At 36.6% G+C, this 24870-nt stretch overlaps 1 protein-coding gene across 3 annotated transcripts in view; it reads right to left on the bottom strand.

Moving 5' to 3' along the window:
* The window catches only part of LOC142341621 (E3 ubiquitin-protein ligase MARCHF6-like), a 263593-nt gene that overhangs the window by 199525 nt on the left and 39198 nt on the right, over positions 1-24870 (bottom strand). For 2 of the 3 annotated variants that reach the window (XM_075392710.1, XM_075392711.1), the window contains exons 5-8: positions 24191-24670; positions 23799-24100; positions 14996-15389; positions 7929-8084 (exon numbers count right to left, since the gene is read on the bottom strand). In XM_075392710.1, coding sequence (XP_075248825.1) covers positions 7929-8084; positions 14996-15389; positions 23799-24100; positions 24191-24670 — 1332 coding nt within the window. The remainder of the gene's footprint in view (positions 1-7928; positions 8085-14995; positions 15390-23798; positions 24101-24190; positions 24671-24870) is intronic. The other variant, XM_075392712.1, reaches the window with a different exon arrangement.

The following is a 24870-nucleotide window of genomic DNA, read 5'->3' as shown; positions in this document are numbered from 1 at the left end:
CTCTGTGAATAAACAAAGCAAATTGTATGTGAAAGAAAAAAAACTTACCAATATTTTTGTTTTTCGAATGATAGAAAAGAGACTTTTAATCGTTAAAAACTGATATTTTTATGGTGTAATTCAGCAAGTGTTCGGCTTTTGTGCACAACAATCAAACAGGCTTGAATCCATATTAAAATTAAGTGAAATAAAAAGATGGTTGAAGGGACACGCATGAAGAAATGAAAAGGAAAATAAAACGATTTGAAAAGTGTTAGATTTTTATTGCAATACTGTTTTGAATCCAAGCCCGGTAACCCCATTTTAGAAGAATTAGTGAGAGTATCATTTCAGTAGTGTTTTGTATTTGTAGGAGAAAATTGGAAGAGATCTTGGGAACTAACGCATTTATTGATTTCAGTTCTTATATTCAAAATTTGTCAGTCAGGTTGAATTCATCAGGGGATTTACGGTTAAATCAAAGTGTCTAGTTAAAATCAGAGCTCGGAAAAAATACACTACTATAGTTTTGGTAATTACACAGTGGAGCAAATCATTGTTGTCAGGAAAGAGCGGTAGCTAAAGTATTAGAGGTTCAAAAGGTCTAAACATTTGCAAAAGAGAATTTTTGGTGGAAAAAACGAGTTATGAAGTGAGTTCAAAGTACGAGATGGGACTAATTGTTGTCCTGAAGTGTTCTAGAGAATAGATTGATAAGTCCAAAAAAGCACAAGGGTTGTTTGAAGGAATTTCTGATAGAGAGAAACTCAAAAGTTGCAAAACCAAGCGTCCATATTTTTGCGACCCCCCCCCCCGCAAGTCCTGAAAACCCTACTTCCTCAAGTCCGATCACCATGAAATTTTAACTCATCACTCCCAGGACAATTCCTTACACATTGAGAAAAACCACGGGCTTTTTCCGGTACCTGAAACTGCCTTTTTGGCCTTTAAAGTAAACAAAGAAAAAGGCAGAAAGAACTATGTTTTCCCTGATTTTTAAATGATTGACAGATCATTAAAACACAATATTCTCAGAACCACAGGGGAGCAAACGTATTCTTGGGTTAAATCAGGCAAGATTTAGCAACATGAAAAAGGATAAAACAGAGTGTATGTACTTGTATAAGAACTGTTGAACATGAATTATAAGTTTTGTTGCATCTTGAACTTATCAAAGCGAGTTGTTCGCAAATTTCCGGTCATCTTAAGCAAACATTTACTTTAGATAAACTACAGCGCATAGACAAAATTCTACGCCCACTAATACGCTTATACGTTAGGTCAAAATGTTCGAAAAGGAACGACACGTCACGTTTTGCTGATAAAAAACTGATAAGGTTGAGTACCCTCAAGCACAAGAAAAACCATCAGACGCGAGAGAGCGAGCCTGAGAGAAAGACTGACAAGGCTGAGAAACAGCAGTTCGTCAGTAAAAGCGTGAAAGAGAAAGCTCAAGTGGAGCAGTTGATTCTCAGAGTGAGAAAATTGTAGTTGTTTAGTGAGTTATTTGCGAAAGAACATAGTTTGGCAGTTGCAGTGAGTGAAACTGCAACGTTTTTCAAAATTGTTGATTGCGAAGATTATAAGTTTCTGGCCAGTAACATAGCTACTGAGAGGCAGAACTTATTTCAGTTATCGGTGAAAAGAAGTAGAGTGACGGATTTGTGGATACTTGCGGAGAGATTGATTGAATTGGTTTGATTTAGTGTGGATCATTAATTAGTTTTGATAGAAAAAATCCTTTTGATTGTTGAACTTACTCAATTAACTGTCTCTGGCTATAACATTACTTGTTGCTGGTATTACATATTTTGATTATTAATTCAATTATCTAGAGGGAAGTTTTCAAGCAGCCGAAAGAGCAACAATTTTTGGGGACAACACAGTACACTCCTTACAACAAGAGGAACTACCAAACAAATCTTTCGGAATTTTGATAGAGTTTTGGGCGCTAGCCAGTCCCCAGCTAGAAGCCTTCTAACGACAAAAAGACAAAATTCTACACCGACCCGCGATTTCCGGATTACATCCCATACTGCGTGAGAGGCATGACCGTGAACAGCGGTTCGCAATTGCGCTTAAACCGTTTTTCGGCTATCTAAACTGTAGGCCAACTAATATTGTGGTAAAGTATAGCACAGAAGGGGAGGCGATTCTCTACTAGGTACCAAAGGGGGGGCAATTGTTGAAAAGATACAGGTTTAGTTTAAGAGTCCTTCAACAGGATTCAACTTCTCTTGAAACTCTGTGACACAAATCAGGGACATTTCAAATTCAAAAGAACTGAGAATAGTCAGCAGAGTAATGGTAATCACAACCAATGGATTCAAGTCTATCAAAGAGAGGTGGTAATTACATCATAAACAATATCGGTCCCAATATACTTCCTCGTGAACTCCTGTTTCTATCTCAATAGAAGTCGCCAGTTTATCGGATATCAAAACTTTTGCTGACCTGCCATTCAAGTAAGGTCTCATTCAAGCTTCGCAAAATGTTAAGAATTTCATGATTCACAGTATCGAATGCACTTTTCATATCAAGTTATGAAAGTAATACGCTTTTGACATTCGTCCTAATTCTGCAGATTAAGTCTGTACACTATTAGAAGGCCGTTTCTGGTGAATGATTGGACTTGTATACTGATTGTTTTATCGGACATTTCGTACTATCCAATTAGTCCGTCCAAGTGGCATTGGATCGATCAATAAAAGATTAAATCGATAGAATACGCATACATTCGGTAACAGTTTCGCTTGTCAATAAATTGAAATCATTCGAATTGCAATCGACCGAGGCTATTAACTCATGCTTACTCGACGGAATATTTTTGTAAATATTGTCAATCTTATCTTTAAAGAAAGTGTTAGAGCAATTGGCAAGGTCTTCTTTTGATTCACGACTTGGGAACTGCTCCAGAGTAAGTTTTAATAAAGAATCAAAAGTAACAAACTTTTGTTGGACACTTATTGCGAAGTTGTTAATGAAATTCTGGTTTCGCTTGATTGTTAGTAAATCAAAGTAACTGGACAAATGAGACCCAAAAGCTACTTCGTTAAAAGTAGTTGATTTTACTTCAGCTTTCTTTGAAGAGCTTCTTTTTTGCGTTTCATTTGTTCACAGTCTGTATCGAACCCTCGAGGTCGACACAAGTTTCACACCAGCTTAACTTCATAGAAAAATGCAAGAACAATTTTCCTAAGAAACACATTCAGATAGACTCCCAAGTTTGAGTGCGGTGAATAAAAATTTGTATCAGCATCCACACGTCCACTAGAGCTCTTATCAAGGGAGAAGTGCCAATTAATGGAGAATTTTTAAACAGAGCTGAGAGACTGACAAATAGCTGTGATTGCTTTGTAGACCAACAGTATCATAATGACTGCTAAACAGAGTAAATAGGCACAAAAATTCTTCAATCTCCTTTTTAAAAGCAACCCTCCATTAGCCAGCAATTAGAATAAGAAAAACCACTGTTGACACATCGAATTACGGCCATGAACGGTTATTTTGAAAGATGTAAAACATAACTCAAAACGACGGGCGAATTGCTCTCAAACAACTGGCAAGCGTTGGGTTGGTATTGGGAGGTGGGATGGAACAGGGGGTGGAATCGAGCGAGCGGGATTACCAGAGTTGGGGGGGGGGTGGTAATTGGAGAGAGGAGGTGAAGTGGGTGGTGGTGGTGGGGGGGGGGGGGGGGGGGGAAGGGGTCAACCTCTAAGAAACGCGCTTCGCATCATGAAAATGTCTCCTCCACAGTTTCGACGAATCGCATAATTAGAGAATGGTTAACTTCAAGGCTCTAAGAAAAAAAAGTCAAATGCTCAGACAAAAAACCATTAGACAAAAAGTCCGTACAAAAAAAAACATTGCATACACAGGCCAGCTGGACTAATATAATTGCTACAAACTGAGTTAAACATCAATAGAAAGAAAGCACCTCACCCAAAGATGTATTCTGTCAAAAACGGGAAGTCAAATCATTTTCTGTATACTGGTATAAATTCCGCAAACCGTCGAAACTCAAATTTATGAGGAATGAGAAATGATATACAAAACGTGATTTTAAATCCAGATTTGAATATAATTGAACATAGCCCGCATATTGGAAAAGAAAAAATATGATAAAATTTTTATCTCCTGATATTAGTCAGGTTAGAGTCGGAAAGTAATTTTTAAAGTAACATGTTCCCAATGAAAAGAATACCCACTAAAGCACTTAGGTTTGGGGCTCAGCGATCGATTCATCTTTTTATAGCAGCCGAAATTTGAACTTCATCAAGTAAGAACAGAAATCAATTTTTAGAGAGTGAAAAAACCTATCACAAAATTGACCAAAAAGCTAAAGCAAAAAAGAGTAACAAAAGATACCAGACCCAAAGTTAAACTGCACAGCAATTGAAGTCACTGAAAATGAGGCAGTCAAATGGACGCACGAATCATTGACGTAGACAACCAAAAAAACATAGCAAGGCAAGTCCTAATTCCAATCCAAAAGTAATTACAATCCAAAAGTAATTAAAATCCAAAAAATCAAAGCTCAAGACGTGCGTGAAAGCCTCATTATAGAAACTTCGAAAGTCAACAGAGCAGACACTATACCAAACAATAAAAAAATCTTACTTCCCACTTTGTAGAGAAACAGTGATATCAAAGTCAATAAACCAATAACAGCATACTGAATAAACGTTTACACTATGGCAACTTAGATAGTAATCGCCAGTTTTACAGAGCAGAAATTAGAAACAGAATAAAGAAAAACAGTAAAAGGGACAACAATAAATTTGGCGACAGTCAATTTCAATACATGCTCTGAAAAAAGTGTCATCATAGTCGTAATTAACACGCAACTAATAAATCAATCTTTACACCACACCACAAAAGAATCAACCAAAAAAATTCTTTACACTCTAATTCGAAAAGAAGGTCCTCGAAGTCAGAATCTTTAAGCTATAAGTTGGAAAAAAGTACAACCGTCTTAATACAAAGCAAATGAGACCTGTCAAAAGAGACGACCAAGAGACTGCAAACCAAATACATTAACGTGTACGGTCCACGAAGTTCTAAAAAACAATAACTACCACCTGAAATTATGAAATAGCCACAATTTTGTTCAATCAGGGGGTGTATAAAATCTGTCAATAATGAGAAAAATTCAACGAGACTAACAAGTACAACACGAAAACATACCAGGTAGATTGCCGGAAAAGAGCCACCGTTGATTCCCATAACTCTATAGGGATTGAAAGAAAAGAAAATATCAACAAAATTGATTATTGTATAAAAACATTTTTAAGTGTGATTTATTTTCATGTCATTTCGTAATTGAACAAACTCCTGTCTCTCAGTGAGAGGCTACAGGGTCTAGTATCAATACCAATAAGCATTATAGATAGTAACTAAAACTTATGAGAACAAAGTTCAAGTACCGGGCATCTAAAAATGGGCTTTATGGGTTTATCCCGTTTCTATTTCTGACTTGATTTTTTTATACTGACTTTCTTCATTTTGAATTGCTATGCTAAGCAGCTGCTGTTTAAAATTACTTTGAGCAGAATGACAGAAGAGTGAAACTAGCCTAGAGAAGTCAAAAAGATTTCCCGCAAAACGTCGAAAAAACGGCAAAATGGGTAAAGCGAAAAAAAAGTTCGACGAAGTAAAAAAAAGGAGCGCTATAATAGCCGGCTGAGAGGTTGAGGGCGGCTATTAAAAACCAGAAAAGCTTGTTGATAATTTTCAACAAGTCTTGTGAAAGTCGTCAAAACATTACACACGAAACCAAAACATCAAACAGAATTATTGAAACTCATTAGAGAGACAAACAGACCACTTATAAACGAGAGGTGATAGGAAAACAGGAAATTTCGAAAACGTAACGCAAACAAATCACAAAATTTTTATGAAGACAAGTCGAATAGAAGTTGTTAAAAACTAGATATAAATTGGAACAAAAACCCTTGAATTACAGTTCATCAGAGAGCACATGAGAGCCACCATTAAGGACATTAAAACATAGGATAACATGAACGATTAAAAAAGAAAGCTCAAGAAATCAACAAAAGTAATGGAGCCCATGAGAGCCACCATTAATAACATTAAAACAAAGGATACCATGAACGATTATAAAAAGGGGAAGCTCAAGTATGGTCAACAAAGTTAAAAAAGATATGATTTGAAATGGTTCAATAGCTTCAATTAATCTTGAGTACTATTCAGACTAATCTGTAATGAGCATAAGTGAGGACAAAAAATAACCCCAAAAAGGGGCAAAACTAAAAATTTTTGAAAAAAATGGTTATCTAGTTCATAAATAGGTCCCTTGCGAATAAAAAGCACAGCACCATTAGAAAAAACTGATACCGAAAATTGTTCAAACGCTTTTATCACTTCATTCGTGAAGCAGTAAGAAATTTAACGCTTTATAACTACTCACGTTTCGCTCTTTCTGCTACTCAAGCGCCAGTAAAATCAATACTATCTTACTTCTCATTGACAACAAAAATTCGAAAAAACGTGAACACATCTAAAAACATAAATCGACTAATGTCGGAAGAATTGCTCTCGAACGACAGGCGGGTGGAAAAACATTTTACAACGCCGGGATTCGCACCAATGACCTCCCGATCCCTAACTTCTGCCTACTCGGCTATCAGGCCCTTCTTGTAGCTATGATGTAACCGATTTTATATTAGCAACAATCTTTACTTCGGAGTGAGAACAATAGAGATCACTCAAAAATGAACAACGAAATCGTGAAAAAGTTACTTGAGAGAAGTCAGAGAATGTTAGAAAAGCGCAAAAAAAAAATTTGCATTAAACAGACCAACACGTTTACAATAATTGCCATGAACTTCGTTCAAGAGCAATTAAACATAACCCATTAACAGCGGGCGAACTGCTCTCAAAGGACTGGCGAGAGATTGGCTTCGTTAGTAGCTAACTACGCTAAGGCTAGCTTAAGCTGAATTGAAGCGGGGGTGAGCATGGGGGAAGGGGAGCAAATATGGCGGTGGCAGCGGGGCAAGGGAGAGGGCACACGGGGTCCTGGGAGTTGAGTGCACTGCGTTACAACGATGCACAGCGGCTGGGGTTTGAGGGGATGTAGTGATAGGGGCTGATGTGGAGGCTTTGAAGTGGTGAGGGGGTCAAACTTCAAGAACTGTCCTTCATACACAAATTTATGTCTCCAAAACAGTGAATCGCATACTTAACCTAGTAAGCCGAAAGGCACTGAAAAGCCCTTAATACCCTCCGGGCACTACATGTTAATCCATTTTTGAGGAAGGTCAAAATGGGTCAAACGAAAAGTGGCATAAAAAGACCAAAGGACTAATATGATTGCTGCAAATTTAATTTGAAAGCAAATGAAAAAGCGCACCAATACAACTGAAATTCTATGAATTGTAAACAGAGGGCAGATTGCCAAAATAGCTACGAAATACACTTGCGTGCCGTATAATACGACGAGATCAATTAAAGCCTCGCTATCACTTCGTGGCAAGGCGCTATTAATAAGGTGATTCGAGACATCTACCGCCACTTTTCTGTTATGGTCGTTGCAATGGACGCTTCAACAACGAGACGCCAGCTAATTCATCCCGCGCAGCGAATGCGTACTATGGAGATGCGCAAAAGCACGAAGCTTATTTTTGTCCTGATGTATGTGATCAGGTAAGAATATGAATCCTCCCTTTTTCTCTGCCAACCTTTTTATGGCTTTCGACACTCACGACCAGCTCCGCTAGAGCAGGAAATGATCAATGGGCAGAAGGTGGACTTCTCGACTTCTTTGTTCGTACTTCAATTTTTTATGTTCTTATAATACTCACATGAATCCGGTGTTTTATGGCAACTCTTGTACATGGGAGGTCAAACTAATTTCGAGAAAAAGTTGAAAAAAGAATTTATGTTTCATGTGAGGTGCCATTAATATTGTGGATAGTACCTACCATCCAGTGTATAAAGATGGAAGTGATAGGAGTGGATGTGAATCCCTCTGCCCTTTGGGACCAGGGCACATCGAACAACGCAAGGGTGCAGATGTCGATCCAGACTCCAGCCAGAAGAGGAAACACGCCTATCTCCACAAGCATCAGAAGCACGACCTAAAAATATTATGAGTTACTTTTATTTCTATTGAGCAATAATGACTTAGACTGTATATCAAATGCACCGTATTTCATATCTGTTAGTCTTCACTTTCTGCAAAATTCAGAAATAAAGGAGCGGTTAATTCAAATTTTCTTGTTCTTGTGATATCTCAAAATACGAAAAATCTGACTCAAAAACAATAAGCTTCACTTTTTACCATAACTTTCAATTAAACACAGACAAGCTAATTTGACCTTGACTGCGCCAATTAAAGGGATAAACTAAATGAGACTGATATAAATTGAAAGAAAAAAACAGAGCTTAGTAAAGAAAGAACGCAACAAAGCCCGAACAAACAGTTGTGACATTGATTTTAGGCATTCCTAGCCGATTGAGCGCACACCGCTAAAAGACTACTAAAAACATAGCTGGCAGATTGTCAGAAAATAACCGCAATAGCTTTAGAGATCTACACTCAAAAATATAGTTAAAGAAGCAGAGCAAGAAAGAAATTTTTTTAAATTAAATGCTGAGATAATGTATTTTGATTAAGAACTTGATTAACATATTGCTGCTTCTATTTCTGCTCTCAACTAACCTTCAATTAGAGTGACTTACACTCACTTGACGCTATCTCTTTGAATTAAATTAGAAAAGTCAATTTAAGAGTGAGGACGTCATTTTTGAGAGTAAGTGTCATGTGTGACAAAAAACTTATCACTATCACGCAAATGAAAAACATAGCAAGACATAGCAATCCAAAGAACTCAAAGAAAAACTTAGAAGGACTACCTGACCATCAGATGAAATGAACAATGCCCACCATAACACAAACAAAATCATCTGAAAAAGTTGAGAAACTAAAACAATCAAACAAACAACAAAAATATACTCATTGCTACAACTCTTGAAGCTTTTACACCGAAAGCAAAATTTGAGCCCCTAAAATATACCTACTTCAAAAATATGTTCAAAATCAATTTTTGTCTCTGAAAGAGATCCAGTATTATATCTGCAAGACCTGAAAAAAATTCATTGGCCCTTGAAGGTCGATTAACTCAGAAAATGAAAGAAAATTTCAAAAAATTGATGAAATTTCAAGGAAATGTTGCTGAGAATTGTGATATTAATATTTTCACAACCATTTCTGCGTCCCTAGATGACGCAGGAACTTTTTTATCAGACCGTGGAATAGGTTTTCTGGCCCTTGAGGCTGGAGAAATCAACAATTGAAAAATTTTATGAAAACTTGGAAAAAATTGCATTTTCATAAAAATCAACAATTGAAATTTATGAAAACTTGAAATTGTCATAACAACTAATTTTGTCTCGCAAACGACCTTCATCAAGTTTCAAAAAATTCAACCTACGAATCATCGAACAAAAAACTCAAAAAATCACAAAAAAAACATGAAAAATTGCACCATTTTGAGCTCGAAAACTCCTAAAAATGACATTAAATTAAGGCCATCCCAGCAGCTGCACCACTCTAAGCACTTGAGGGACTACTAAAAACCACTGGAACTCTATTGGGGAGATTACTGACCACTGGGCTTTAGTTGTTTATCCCGTTTTGACAGATCAAAGTCATTGAAAAATGTGTGAAAACATCTTAAAAAAACAGCGCAGCAATACAATCCATAATCTTTGGATTGTAAAAAACTATCTCCAATAAGTTTTGAAAATTAATTCAGTTACGCAATTCAAATGACATTGCATGGACGAATGAACAAATGCAAATTCGCAAGTGATTGTGACATGACATGGTCGCAACAAAAATCTTGCCGAAATAAAAACAACGTAACAAGATCTCTGTATTACGTTCTGAAGAATTGAATTAACAAATGACCAGAACATTTAAATTTTTCAGCAGATCAAACTAGAACAGGCAAAAAAACCAATGACCCTATACGCGCAAAAAAAATCTGGAAACAATTAAAAACTTCTTTGATATTTAGAAGTCGTAAAATATCTTTCAGCAGTTCTAATGGCTGAAAAAAGGACAATATAACTACAAATGCCGGTAAGATACAAATTAAATTAAAAATTCAAAAACGACCGTTATAAGAGTCAATGAAAAAGTTAGCTAAAAATTGAGCAAATAAATTGACCGAAATCATGCTGCTCCGCAAGGCCAATTAGAATTGTTTTTTTTTTTGTCGAGTGAGCGAAAAGACCAAAAGAAAAAGAACAAAAACGAAAGACTAAGTATCAAGTTTCATTAAAAAACTGCCAGAAACGATTCGTATCAACTGAAAAACCTAACTAGATGCACTTTTGCGCCATTAGCAACCAATGAAACCTGTCATAAAGCGGACCAAATAATAAGATAACAAAAATACAACCAATTTTCACAAAAGCTAAGGAACTGGCTTACATTTTTTGACTACTATTAGTATAGAAGCCACTGAAAGCATTAGCTACGAACTGATAAATTTATTCAATTATATAAATCTTCATTAGCGACCAAAGAGGCCTGACAATATCGAGAATAGGCGATATGACAGTAACAACTACAAAAACATGAAACTAAAAACTTCACTAATATTTCTGGAAAACGAACAGCGTATAATTAAGAGAAAGCAATAGGTATGACCTGAAACAATTAACACATTAATTTAAGCAACTCTAGAAGCTGATAAGGCCAGTCATCTATGAAACTAAAAGAGAAGACAACAAAGTGACAACAAAAAAAAAGACAATATTTCTTGAAAACTCATCAAAAATTTTTGAGAAATAGCAACAAAGTCGAGAAAACCACTAGCTATCGACTCACACCATAAATTATATCAACTCACACCATAAATTAAATTCATTTATGTCTCATTAGCAGCCGAGAAGATCTCATTAATGATACCAAGTGATAGTACACGAGTAATAATTAAAAAGGCTCAAAAATCAAATATTCACTAATATTTTGACTGCAAACAGTGTCCAAGTCATAAAAAGCTATAGCTGCCATTGCTGAAGCCAAACAATTTCAAATAAGCGCAATTAAAGAAAAATGAATTACTTTAATAGCACTCAGGAGGAGAGAAAACATTGAAAACAGTCAAATTGACGCACGCGAAAAATGCCTTATGAAAAGCTGATAATTTGGTCCAACACCATTTCTCACTCCACTTTAAAGGTACTTTTAAAAAAATCACGCTTCAGAAGCTACTCAATTCGCTTCCTCAATTACTTCAACTACTATAACAACTAAAATCACTAATCTAATTTAACTTCTCACTGACGTGAAAAAGCCAAAAAAAGTGAACAGATCTTAAGAAAGCACACCAAAACAATCCAAATACTAAGATTGTAAAAACAAAGAGAAAGCTAATAATAGCCCTAGTAACTGCTTTGCAGCTATTAACCAGCTTATTGGCTTTAACAGAACTTGCTGCCCCCTAGGCTTTAACCGTATCCTATTTTGAAAGCTGAAAGACATCAATAAAACACATATGAATGTGAACATATCTTACAAAAACATAACTGGAAGACTCCGGAAACGAATCTATTTTAAACTTAATTTTGACAACAACCAACCACTAATTAAACGAACAAAACCAATTAGTTCTAGATACAGTTAAATTTGAAACAACATACGGAAGAAACGAATTAGAACGGAAGAGCAAAATATGTTTAATTAATTGGAAATTTTTCACACGTTACAACCCCACGACTCGAAAACTATTCTTTAAAACAGTTTCTTAATGTTTAGAAAATTACTTACCAATGATATGAAAACCTAACGAACGATATCTCAAAAAGGCGAAAAACCGAACAAAACGAAAAATAAAGCATCACAACTGAAAATCTGTGATATTTTTGAACTGTAATATTTTTCATAACAATCTCTAAAACTTTTGAACTCTCAACACTACTTAAAAACAGTTTCTGTTTATTCATTGAGTACCCACACGACACCAAAAAGCACTCAAAAACACAAAACATCAGCAAAAATTAAAACAGCAGAATTGGTTTATCTATTCTATAAAATCAAACCTATCATAGCTCTAATAATTTTCACCAAGTAACAACACCCATAGAAAAACAAAAATAAAATAATGCAACATAATTGAACTGAAAGGCAGAAAAACAACAAATTTGAGCGACAAAATTCAAAAGCGCGCTTTTAATTTACAAGCGTGCTGAATTACCATTACATCCTATTTTAAATATACTCCAAAAATTTATCGATAGAAAAAAGTCAAAGAATTCCGGAAGAAACAACTTGAAGTCCTAACACCAGAAAAAAGTTTTTGAAACAGACAATAATTCCTGGTACAACGCATGAATTAACATAAAAAACGAACTTATTGTACTAAAGAAAAACTGGCTAAAAAGTAAGTTCACAAAAAAATAGGAAAATTCAATTACTCTTTCATACAGTACAAGTACACACACAACAGAAAAACATAACCGACTAAACGTCGAAGAATTGCTCTCGAGCGACTAGCGGGAGCTCTAATCAATTGCAGCCTGCTTCGGTCGGGGGGGGGAGAAGCCTAAATGGGACGAGGAAGTTCAATAGTAGGCTTCAAATAACATTAGAGGTTAACATATACCACTATTAAGATTTAAAGTAAAAAATAACACCAGTTTCGGCGAACTTTTCAGTTGACTTTTAGTATTAAATTGCCGCCAATTGAGTTCAGCTGCTTCAAATTGTGATTGAGAGAGAATTTTAGATCGCGCGAAACGCAAAAAGTCAAGGGCGTAAAAGTCACTCGAAAAGTCAAAATTGTCAAGAGAAAATTTTGCATAAGACACACACGTTTACAATAATTGCTATGTACTTCGTTCCAAGAGCAATTAAATGCTCTTTCATGCAATGGCAATTATCAATATGCCCTCTGAATTTAGGAAATTGTATCAAATTCCGAAGAAAAAACTCTTATACGAAAGAAGTTAAATTTAATTTGCAGAAGACAATCGTTCGTTCCAACAAGCATTAATTCCTTCAAAAACTAGTAAAATAGCTTGAACATTGGAAACAATTGAAAAGCTTTCAAATTATTGTAAATTACTTTTGTTTACCAAACGCTTCAAAACGGTCAACACAACCTGAATACTATTATTTTAATCTACAGTTACATCTTAGACAACACAAAAAATTATAAACCGAAAACAGCTGCAAAAAGCGGCACGTGGACAATTATCCTCGATAAGCATAAATTCTTTTGCACCTACGTGTCTCGCTTTGTTTCAAATGAAATCATGCACAAAACTACCACTCTTTTCTCCGCTCTTCCAACTTGTTCACCGAAACAACTTTTTTAAAGACTTTTTTCAGTCCCAGAGCTTCCGGTTTTTTGCTTGCACACTCGCGTTATGATTTTCGCTCACGTGCGCAATTCGGTTCGCAGAAAGACGCTCCAGCAATGCTCCTCTTCGAGTCTTAAAAAAGACTGAGATCAATACAATCCAAATTCTTTGGATTGTAAAAGAGCGCCGAAGCCTATATAATCGCATTTTCTTTGAGAGGTTCACGGCGGTACTTAATCAACAAAACGCGATACACCAAGAAAAGTAATTCTGAAACTTGAAGCGACCACTGACAACGTTATCACGAGAACAAATAATCAGCGCTTTGATTTTGTGAAAAGCTCAGAATTAAAAAATAACATACCCGGCAGATTGCCGGAAAATAGCCGCCGTTGATTCCATAAGCATGATTGGGATTGAAAGAAGAGAAGATATTGAAAAAAAGATTTTTGTACAAAAACATTTTTTAAGTCTGATTTATTTTGATGGCATTTCGTAGTTGAACATAACGTACTTCTGTTTCTTAGAGAGAGGCTTCAGAGGTTACTATTAAAACCAATAATCATTAGAGATGGTAACTAAGACTTATAGGAACGACGTTCAAATAGCGGGCATCTAAAATTGGGCTTTATGGGTTTATCCCGTTTCTACTTCTGACTCTGTTCATTTTGAATTGCTTTGCTTAGCAACTGATGTTCAAATTCACTTTTAGCAGAATGAGAGAAGAGAGAAACTAGCCTAGAGAAGTCAAAAAGATTTCACGCAAAATGTCGAAAAAGCGGCAAAATGAGGTAAAGCGAAACATTTTTTTATTCGACGAAGTAAAAAAAAATAGGAGCGCTATAATAGCCGGCTGAGAAGATGAGGGCGGCTATTAATAACATAACCGAATAACGTCGGGCAAATTGCTCTCAAACGACCGGTTGGCTTCGTCAGTAGCTAGCCGCGGTTTATCGGGGCTAGCTTTAGCTTAATTGAAGAAGCGAGGTGAGCGCAGCGGGGGGTGTGCACCAGGGAGGGGGCAGATGGGGCGGAGGGTTAGGAGCAAGTGGGGGGGGGGGGGCAACGGTGGGAGGGCGGTTTTTGGTTGCGCGGGGCCCTTACGGCCTGAAGGTTGTGGTTGTGCAGGGTGGGGATTGGGGGGAAGTGAAGTAAGAGGGGGCTGATGTGGGGGGGGGGGGGGGAGGATGTTGTGAGGGGCGGGGATGGGGGTCAACCTCTAAAAACCGCCTTACACACCATAAGTATAAGTCTCCAAAACAGTTTCTGTGAATCTCATACTTGGAGACTAGTGAGCTGGAAGGCTCTAAGAGCACTTAATGCCCGCTGGGCGCTACCTGTTTATCCCGTTTTGAGGACGAAAAGTCAAAAATGGGTCAGACGAAAAATCGATCAAGCAAAAAATTGCATTAAATAAGACCGACACGACTAACATAATTGCTACAAACTTCGTCTGAGAGCAATTAATCAAATGACTTGTATAAGAGGACGCATCAGAAGTGCACAAAAAATTGATCTCCCCAATTTTGTTTTGAGAGCTGGTAATAGACGCAATCAATAATAGTCTCATCTTTGCACTGCGGCTACTATCACAAGTCAAATTTCACTTCCATGGTTTTTTTTAAACCAAAAGACAATCTTCACAACGTCAATATCTTAATTTCTTCCTAACCTTCATAGTAATGTACATGATTCCGAATATCTTTGACAGTTGCCTCTTCCCGAAATACGCGGTTCCTAAATACATGACTAGGGATCCAAATGCAATGGCAATGTAACCGAAGACTAGGAACACGAATCCCTCGATATTCGTCATTATATCTTTCACATTGCACAAGAAACAGATGGCTTTTCCGAGGTTGTAAGGGCAGTAGACGAAGAGAAATACGAAAATTCCATTCAAAGAGATGACCCAGAACACGTGTTCCAGAAATACTAAGGATCCGTCGAGTCCCAGCATTCTGTCCCACGTTAGCTCCTCGGCAGCTTGTTCAAAAATGTCACCAGCAGCCTGGTTTTCGTCTTCTGGTTGGTTGGGTTCCTCAACAGGGGCGGCTGCCTCTGGTCTGAAATAGACAATTTAAAAGTTTTAAATCGATCGCATCAGTACAGAATGGCCATCGCTTGTCAATTATCATCCACAATAGCTGCGGTTGACGTGGCAGTCAATGATCTCTCGCAAGGTACAATCATAACGAGACTTCCGTTATGATTTGCTCAACGACAAAGTTTTGCTAAAGTTTTGTGATTTGCTAAAGTTTTGCTCAACGACAAAAATCTTCAAAGTCAAGCGTTTAACCATGCAACTTAGTATAAAGAATCAAATGTCTACATTTGTCAATTTTTAACACAAAACAGCACAGTCCCATAGATAGATAAAATATAATGGTGTTTTAAGGCCTTGAGCAATTGACATTTTACAAACGTGCAATATAATTACAATTGCTAATCTAATTAATGGCGAAAAACAGCACCTCAGTTTGTTCGTTCAGGCTTACAAAAAACTCTTAATATTCATATTGCTAAAATTGCTTTGAAACAGACTTGACGGCTACTCTTTAGAGTTACATAAAGCCACCTTAATATTGTTGTGAGAAGTCATTTAGAGAATGAGGTAAATCATTTAAATTGAAAAATTATCAAGCAATTCATTTAAACCTCACTGCCAAGGCATCTAGCAAACGACAGGAAAAGGTCAACAAATTTGCTGTTTTGAGGTTTTCAGCTTCGGGAAAAAGTGATGCCAAAAATAAAGGTCAGACGCGAAAAAGAATATAGCAGGACAAGTCCTGAACAAAAATTATCATCCACCAAAAACTATCATCCACCCAACAAAAAAGACCAAAAAGAATAGAAAGGGATTTAGAAAACTATAAGGACAACCGATAAAAAAAACTCGAAAACAAGTAAAATTGCCTTAAAAACCAGAACGCAAAACTTTGGTTTAGTCAACGTTTTCACAACACTACTTAACATAAATCGACTAATGTCGGCAGAATTGCTCTCGAACGACAGGCGGATGAAAAACATTTGACCCCAACGGGATGCGAACAATTGATCTCCCGGTTCATAACCATATGGACTGCCGACTGTGCAATTTGGCCCTTATTTTTGATATTCTGCAACCGACTTTATATTAGCGACAAGCTTTACTTCGAAGTCAGAGCAATAGAGATCACTCAAAAATGAAGAACGAAAGCGTGAAAAAGTCACTTGAGATGCCAAAGAATGTTCTAGAAAAAAGCGCAAAATGGTCAAGCGAAAAATTTGCATAAAAAGACCAACACGTTTACAATAATTGTTATGAACTCCGTTCAAGAGCAATTAAAAGATAGGAAATTAAAATGTCAAGCCACAAATCACTCGCATTTCGCTCCACTTACTGTTTCGGCGTCATCAAAATCACTAGGCAAATTCGATTTCAAAAATCATCAAGGTTTGTGAAAAAATCTAAGAAAAAAACAGCCCGAAGAATTCCGAGCTCAAACACCACCAGTCCAATTTGACATCTAGATGTGACCAAATCTTAAAAACAGCCGGAAGAATTCCGGATACAACTCGAAGTATAAAAGTGAATCTAATAAATAACGTCACTAATTGGATGAAAGCAATAACTAATGTCAGTAAAAAGAGAACACCAAAGCAATTGATCTAAACCGCAAGTAGGTTGAAAAAAATGCTAAAACACAATTTAAATTTCTTCAAAGTAAATTTGAATTAAATCTTGCACCTTAAACGTTGGTCTTGAGAATTCAAGAAAACTCATGTTTCGGTTAAGATAATTTCTTTTCCATTTGGCCAATAAGTTCCGTCAGAAAAATAATTGCGGAAAACTCTTGAGTGTTAAGTATGTCACGGTGTGCACAGCAAAAATTCATAGCGCCAAGTTAGTATCAGGACAAAAATTACAAGAACAAAATTTTATTTTTGGAATCAAACTACAATATATCTCAACATTCTGGACTTTTCCAACAGAAGCTGCCAATTCTGAAGTAGAGATAATTTCTTTTTCAGGTACCAGATATATATCCGAACCAGATGATGAACAGAAAAACTGGATAATTACGTAAAACTAACAAAGCCACGTACATTAAACATTTGCCTTCAAGAGACCTGAACATTTTTGCTATTGTTAAAATAAAGACTAAATACGTCTATACAAGTAGTTCAACTTAAAAATAAAGGGAGGACACGTCAAAACTTCAGTAAACAAAAGAACGACTGGAGAACATTTTTAAATCTATTCGTTTGCGAAAAGTGTTTATCAACTAAGCACTAAAAACAACAAACATTACTAGTTGGTGGGATTGTAAACAAAAACATGCCCGGCAGATTGCCGGAAAATAGCCGCCGTTGATTCCAATAAGAAAATTGGGATTGAAAGAACAGATATTGAAAAAAAAAATTTTGTACAAAAACATTTTTTAGGTCCGATTTATTTTGATGGCATTTCGTAGTTGAACATACTTCTGTTTCTTAGAGAGAGGTTACAGGGGCTACTATCAATTCCAATAGGCATTAGAGAGAGGTAACTAATACTTATAGGAACGACGTTCAAATAGCGGGCATCTAAAATTGGGCTTTATGTGTTTATCCCGTTTCTATTTCTGACTTCAATTTTTAAACTGACTCTGTTCATTTTGAATTGCTTTGCTGAGCAACTGATGTTCACAATCACTTTTAGCAGAATGAGAGAAGAGAGAAACTAGCCTAGAGAAGTCAAAAAGATTTCACGCAAAATGTCGAAAAAGCGGCAAAATGAGGTAAAGCGAAACATTTTTTGTTTGACGAAGTAAAAAAACATAGGACAAATCCTGACGTACAATTCAAAGAATTTTCATTGACTAAACAGAAAAACTGACCTAGAATGGACTTTGAATTAATTGAGAAAATAATTTTCAAAAAAATCAGATAAAAATAAGAAAAAAACAGAAAATCAAGGTCAAAGTGCAGCATGTGAACACAAAAAACCACTAGCGAGAAATGAAAATTTAATTCAAACAAAAAACTAGGCCTATAATGGCTGTGAATGGATTGGGAAAACCATTTAGAAAAAAATCCGATTCGAAAAATCGAAAAAACAGTAAAAATCAGAGTGAAATTGCCGCATGTGAACAAAAAACCACTACCGAGAAACAGAATTTTTGTTCAAACACCCTTTTCTCACTCTATTTTGAAATTAGAGCGAAAAAAATTCACGCCGCAAAAACACTCGCTTCTTCGCTCGATTTCCTGTTTCGGCTTGACCAAAATAACTACTCCAATTTGACTTCAAAAGTCATGAAAATCATGTGAACAGATCTTAAAAAAACATAGCCCGAAGAATTCCGGAATTGACTCGAAGTGAAAATCCATTTAAACGCCATCCAACTACTCATCAAATAAAACGTGCCTTCACTAATTTACGATTATCTTGAAACAAAGTCATGAAACAAAAAAGTAAAAACAATAAAATCAAATCTGTTAAAATATGATAAAAAATCTGATCAAATTTTGTTATATATTGAGATCCCGAAAAAACCATCTCTGTCAAAATAACTTCATCAAAACAACTAGTAGTTACAAAAAACCACTTATGTGAATTTTTTTAAAAAAAACTTTAGGCTAAATTTATGAACAAAAAAGCTCTTAAAAACAACTTTCACTGGAAAACTGGAAAAAGTTACTACATTTTTTAATATTTCAAAAACATATAAATCCAACGAAAAATTCCCTTCAGTCAATAGGGTATCCAGATGCTCGCAAAACAATAGGCAAGTCATAATAGGCAAAGAAACTTAGCTAAAAACAGAAAAAATAACGAAAAACTGCAAAAAAAAAAGAAAAATAGTTCCAATTTTCGCCATTTTTTGTCATATTTCTCAACAAAAAAATGATTCTTACCCACAAAACTGTAACCAATTGTTATCATAAAACTGCTCAAGTAAAAGGGGTTTCTTCAATACCCATTTGAGCCAGTAAAACAAAATAATCGTCAAAAAACGCCAAAATTAGCCCGAAAATCAGCAAAATACATTAAAAACCTCCGAATTCTCATAAAATTTGCACTAATTTCCAGAAACCTTCAAACCACTACCGAAGACAGCCTAAAATTAAAACAAAATCATAACCAAACCTCTTTAACAAAATATACGAAAAACTGCTTTAAAATGCCGCACGTGAACAAAAAAATTTCGCTCGCTCAGAGAAAACTTTTTCACACATCAATTTCTCGCTCTCTCAAAAACAGCGGTATGAACAAAAACCACTCTCTTTTCGCCCCATTCTTCACTTTTGTTTGGAGCCAAAATCACTCCAAATTTTTTCACGCGTTTCATTTCGCGCTTCAAAAATCACTCCAATAAAATTGATTAAAAAAAAGGACTTCTCCAATACTCCTCTTCGAGTCGTAAAAAAAGACCACGCCCCAATACAATTCAAATTCTTTGAATTGTAAAAAATAGGAGCGCTATAATAGCCGGCTGAGAAGATGAGGGCGGCTATTAAACATAAAAAAAGTCAAAAATTTTGTGAAAACATTGTGGAAAACAACGAAAAGAAAGGAAACCTGCCAAGATCAGTAACTTGGTCCTGTTAATGCTTCTCAAAACCAACGAAAAAGACGTCAATATATCGAAAATCATCCGGAAGAATTATTGTTACTGTTTAATCCCACTTTGATATTAATAAAATAAAAATTGTTGACAAAAAACTGAACGTAGTGGACTACTGTCGTGCAAATTTATCTTAAACGACCGGCGACCGTTTGGCTTTGGTATTAGCCGACTGAGGCTTAGTAACACTAGCTAACATCAGGGGAGGGCAGTCGCCAGGTGGAAGAGGGTTGACAGGTTGGAGTGGTAATGGTGGGGACGAGGAATAAGATGCGAGGGGGTGACCGAGGGGGTGGGGAGGGGGGTATGTTAATATTTAGAACTTCCCTTCACACTATGAATTTATGTCTGTTTAGAGCTGCTCAGTCACTTTATAAAGTCCGGGCTTTATCTGTTCATTCCGTTTTCCACTACGAAAAGTGCTTCAGACAAAAACAGTGAAGCAGAAAACTGCACAAAACAGCAGAGGACTACTAAAATTGCCCCAAACTTGTTTTGAGAAAAAAAAGTAAAAATTACTAAACCAACATTGAAAACTCTGGTCAACACAAAGCAATGGTCAACACGCTCATAAAAACTAACTTGGATATTGAAGCCTACTAAAACCATTCGGCAGCAAAAAACGAGTTTAGGCAGAAAAGCAGAATGTGAACAGAAATTTTGCTTTAGCGGAAACTTTCGTTCCTCTAAGTTTCCCGCTCTTTCAAAAAAGTGACATGAACAGAAAAAACACAATAACATTGTGAACTTATTGTAAAAGAATAATGCATTGTAGCAACGCTCAGCTTACATTTTAAAAATTTACATTCTTAGCAAATTAAACAAAAATCCACATAAGTTGAATAAATTTCTCGCAAGCGATAGGCAGGGGTAATTCAATTTAGAGGGGTTGTCGCTTAGAAATGTTAAGTGGGTGCAAATATCACCAACCCTACAGGGTCTGGAACCCGGACCTCTAGGTTACCATTTCAGTATCTTAAACACAAAGCAACAATTGTTTTTTTATCCTCTGACAATAGCTTTTCTATTAGCAAACATAACTGACTAACGTCGGAAGAATTGTTCTCAAACTACAAGCGGGGGAAATTTCATTTAGTGGCGTAGCCTAGAAATTTTTCATGGGTGCAAAAACTCTTACCTCATAGCGGTTCGAACCCGCGACCTTCAGGATAGCCGTCTGACATCTTAACCCCAAAGCTACAACGCCATTGCTTTTCAACCGCATACTACCGCTTTTATATTTGCCACAAACAATAAGAGCGATTAAAATCACAAAAAATGAAAAAGTGAAACGTGAAAAAATCATTTGAGAAGTTAACGAATTTCTAGATCAAAAGCGCAAAACCTCCCAAATACAAATTTTCACAAAGATGAACACGTTTACAATAAATACGTTTGAGGGCAATTAATAACCTTATTTCACCAAGAGCGCAATTTAGATCACTATAAAAAGAACTCAAGCGTGAAAAAAGTCACTCAAGAAGTCAAAGAAGGTTATAGAACAAAAGCACAAGCAAAAATATTGCATCAAAAAGACACGTTTAAAATAATTGCCTCAAATTGTTCGAGAGCAAACAATAAGAGCACATCGGGATTTTCATACAAACTAAACATAGCCGGCAGATTGCCGTCAAATAACCGCCGTTGATTCCCATAACCAAGATTGGGCTTGGACGAGAAATCAGTTTGGAGCTGAACATGTTCCTGTTTCGTAGTGAGACGACACAGGGGTTAGTATCATTACCAATCAGCATTAGAGATGGTAATTAAGAACAAAATACGAGTAACTGGCATCTAAAATTGGGCTTTATGGGTCTATCCCAGTACCAGTTCTGATTTTTTTTATACTGACTCTGTTCGTTTTGAACTGCTACCAAAAATAGCCCACAGATTGCTGGAAGAAGCCGCAATAGACGCATGTGGTCTTCCCATAATTGAAACAACTAAGAAAAAAGATAGACAGCTTGACCAACAGTCCTTTAAAAGACCACTAGCACTAGACTTTTTGGGTTAGCATTGGACTGTCATTTTTATGAGACACATAAGCTCTAAGGAGAAAGCCCTAATAGGGCTTTTCAAAATTAGGATCTTTTCCGTTTGTGTCCCCTCAGCTTAGTGGGCGCATATTATTTGCACCCCTCAGATGCACGTGCAATAAATTTCACATAATGACATTATCTAATTTCACGAGCTCTGTAACTAGGGGGGCTTAGATTCGGACTGCAATTTTTATGGTACATAAGCTCTATAAGGAAAAAACCCTAATGGAGCTTTTTCAGAATTAGTATTCGAAATCAAAAACTCAAGACTAATACTCAAGAATAAGGGCATATACGTTTGGCACTACTTAGATGTACACTATTGACCTTTAACTAGTGAATGTTCATAAAATTTTAAGTTCAATAAGCGAGTTCAGAAGTCAATTTTCTGAGTGAGGTAAGTAACGCAATTGACTTAAAAGCAGAACAAATGACGTCACGCAGACAAATTTTATCTGCAAACCAGTAGAAACCCCTGCAGTTGAAAAAAATTAATTGCAAGAAGTCAGGTAGCAAGAATGATCGATAGAGACAATTAAAAAACCGCGATTTCCCCAATAATAGCCGCTATCGCTTCGCGGCTATCAAAAAACCTTTTAGGAGCATGAGAGAGGAGAAAAACCAGCCAAGAGAAATTAAAAAGGCTTCACGCTAAATGTTGAACAAGCCGTGAACTAAGATAAAGCAAAAAATCTAGTACTATGGAGTAGAAAACATACGACAAATCCTGACGTACAGTTCAAAGAAGTTTCAATGGCTAAACAAAAACTGGACCTAAAAACGGACAATGAGCGAATTGCAAAAACCATTTTCAAAAAAAATCGTAAAAAAATTTGAGAACATAGCCAGCAGATTGCCGGAAAATAGCCGCTGTTGACGCGCATCGGGATTGAAACAGAAGAAAATACCTACTACTTCAGCTATACTACTTCTACCTATACCTACTTCAGCTTCTGAACTGAAGGGTATTAAGCTCAATACTAATATCAGCTAGCAATCATTCTAATGAGATTTGATAACCTCATGCACTATGACTTAACAACCGGGCTTTATCGGTTTATCCCAATTCTTTTAATTTCACTCTTTTGGCATTGACCGTATTCACTACATTGCGTAATTCAATGCGTGAGAGAATTTAGAATCCATTCAGTTGAAACAGTGAGTGAGGTAAGTCAGAAGTCAAACGTGAAAATCGTGACTTATGCAAAACAAAAAACGTGATCAAAAGGTAAAGTGAATTCAAGGAGAGCGCCTAATTAATAGCCGTTTGAGAGGCTGACAGCGGCTAAAAAATTGCGGAACATCGATGTCAAAATGCCGTATTTGAACAAAAAAACCACTAGCGAGAAAGAAATTTGGTTCGAACAAAAAAACTAGTCCTAGAATGAACTGAATGAATTGGAAAAACCATTTAGAAAAAAATTCGATCCAAAAAATCGAAAAAAACAGGAAAAATTAAAGTGAAATTGCCGCATGTGAACAAAAAACCACTAGCGAGAAACCGAATTTTTGTTCAAACACCCTTTTCTCACTCTACTTTAAAATTAGAGCGAAAAAAATTCACGCCGCAAAATCACTCGCTTTTTCGCTCCATTTCATGTTTCGGCTTGACCAAAATCACTACTTCAATTTGACTTCAAAAATCATGAAAATGTGTGAACAGATCTTTATAAAAAGACAACGCCCCAATACAATTCAAATTCTTTGAATTGAACAAAAATACGACCGCAATAATAGCCGCCTCAGAAGCTGAGGCGGCTATAAAAAACCGTTAAAAGAAAAACCAATTCTCGGGGAGGAAAGGAATCTGTTACGTGTCGACAAATTAACTGTTTCAACTCACCGTTCGCGAGCGTTGTGCAAATTAGCATTTTCAATGCCCTCTCCGTCATCTGTGGACGAAGCAACCTCACCCTCTTCGTCATCTTCAGTTCCCGGTCCTGCAGAATCATCAGTTGTCCGTCCACTAGTACTGCTACTAGTGCCGCCTTCAATTTCACTTCTAGACAAAATGGAGCTTGCAGCGTTACTTTCTGTACTCGTATGACTGCTGCTTCTACTGTCCCGATTGGTCACCTCCTCACTTATGTCTTCTGTTACGAGTTGTTTGACACTTGAGCTTTTCGATGGGCCGGGTACCTGAAACTGTCATGGATATAATTTATATTCTGCATTACGGTACATCGAAAGGAGGAGCTACTGATTTTTTAAATGGGAAGCAGTGAAGATACTGACCTCTTCGGAAGTTGCAATCGCAGAGGAAATCAGAAGAGTATTTTTGACTTCTAAACTCTGTTGTGAGCTCTTTTCTACATCACTAGTTTCCACAAGAGCATTATCTAGTTCCTTTTCGCTTTCAGTCAACACTGAAACGTTCCCTGCTTCTGTATTTGACTGAACTGGTTCCTGAATCGTTAAAGAGTTGTTAACATTTGCTGCATTGCTGTTTGAGGCGTCATTCTGACTCAAAATTGGAACCTCGGCCGCAGTTTCAGATTCTGACGCTACTGTTTTTTCGTCGGTTTGCTTTGACGACGTACTTTGTTCACTGACATCGCTCATCTGTTCAAGTCTGACAGTTAGGCTGATATTGATACTGTCCAACTTGGCTTCTAGTTTTGAACTGTTATCAAGTGTATGCTGTTCCGACTGTTGGATGATAGTTGTGTCTTCTCCGGTTGGAGTACTATCATTGTTTTGCTCATTTCCATCAACCTAGAGCAAAATTAAACATCCTGATCAGTAGAAAAAAGCGGACCACTAACATCAGTAATGACGGCAGACCAATGGTATCAATTCCAAAATAGAAGACAACCTGAGTCATTTTCTAAAGGAGCCCAAAAATCAGTATCCAGTTAATTTGAGCACAATTAACAATCCACTGTAGTTCATTCCCGCAGCTGAACCTTTAAAGT

The sequence above is a fragment of the Convolutriloba macropyga genome, chromosome 6 (genome assembly GCF_964194025.1).
Source record: "Convolutriloba macropyga chromosome 6, txConMacr16.3, whole genome shotgun sequence".
Classification (NCBI taxonomy): domain Eukaryota; kingdom Metazoa; phylum Xenacoelomorpha; order Acoela; family Convolutidae; genus Convolutriloba; species Convolutriloba macropyga.
Note: the sequence above shows the minus strand (reverse complement) of the source record. Positions and strands in the feature narration are given on the sequence as shown.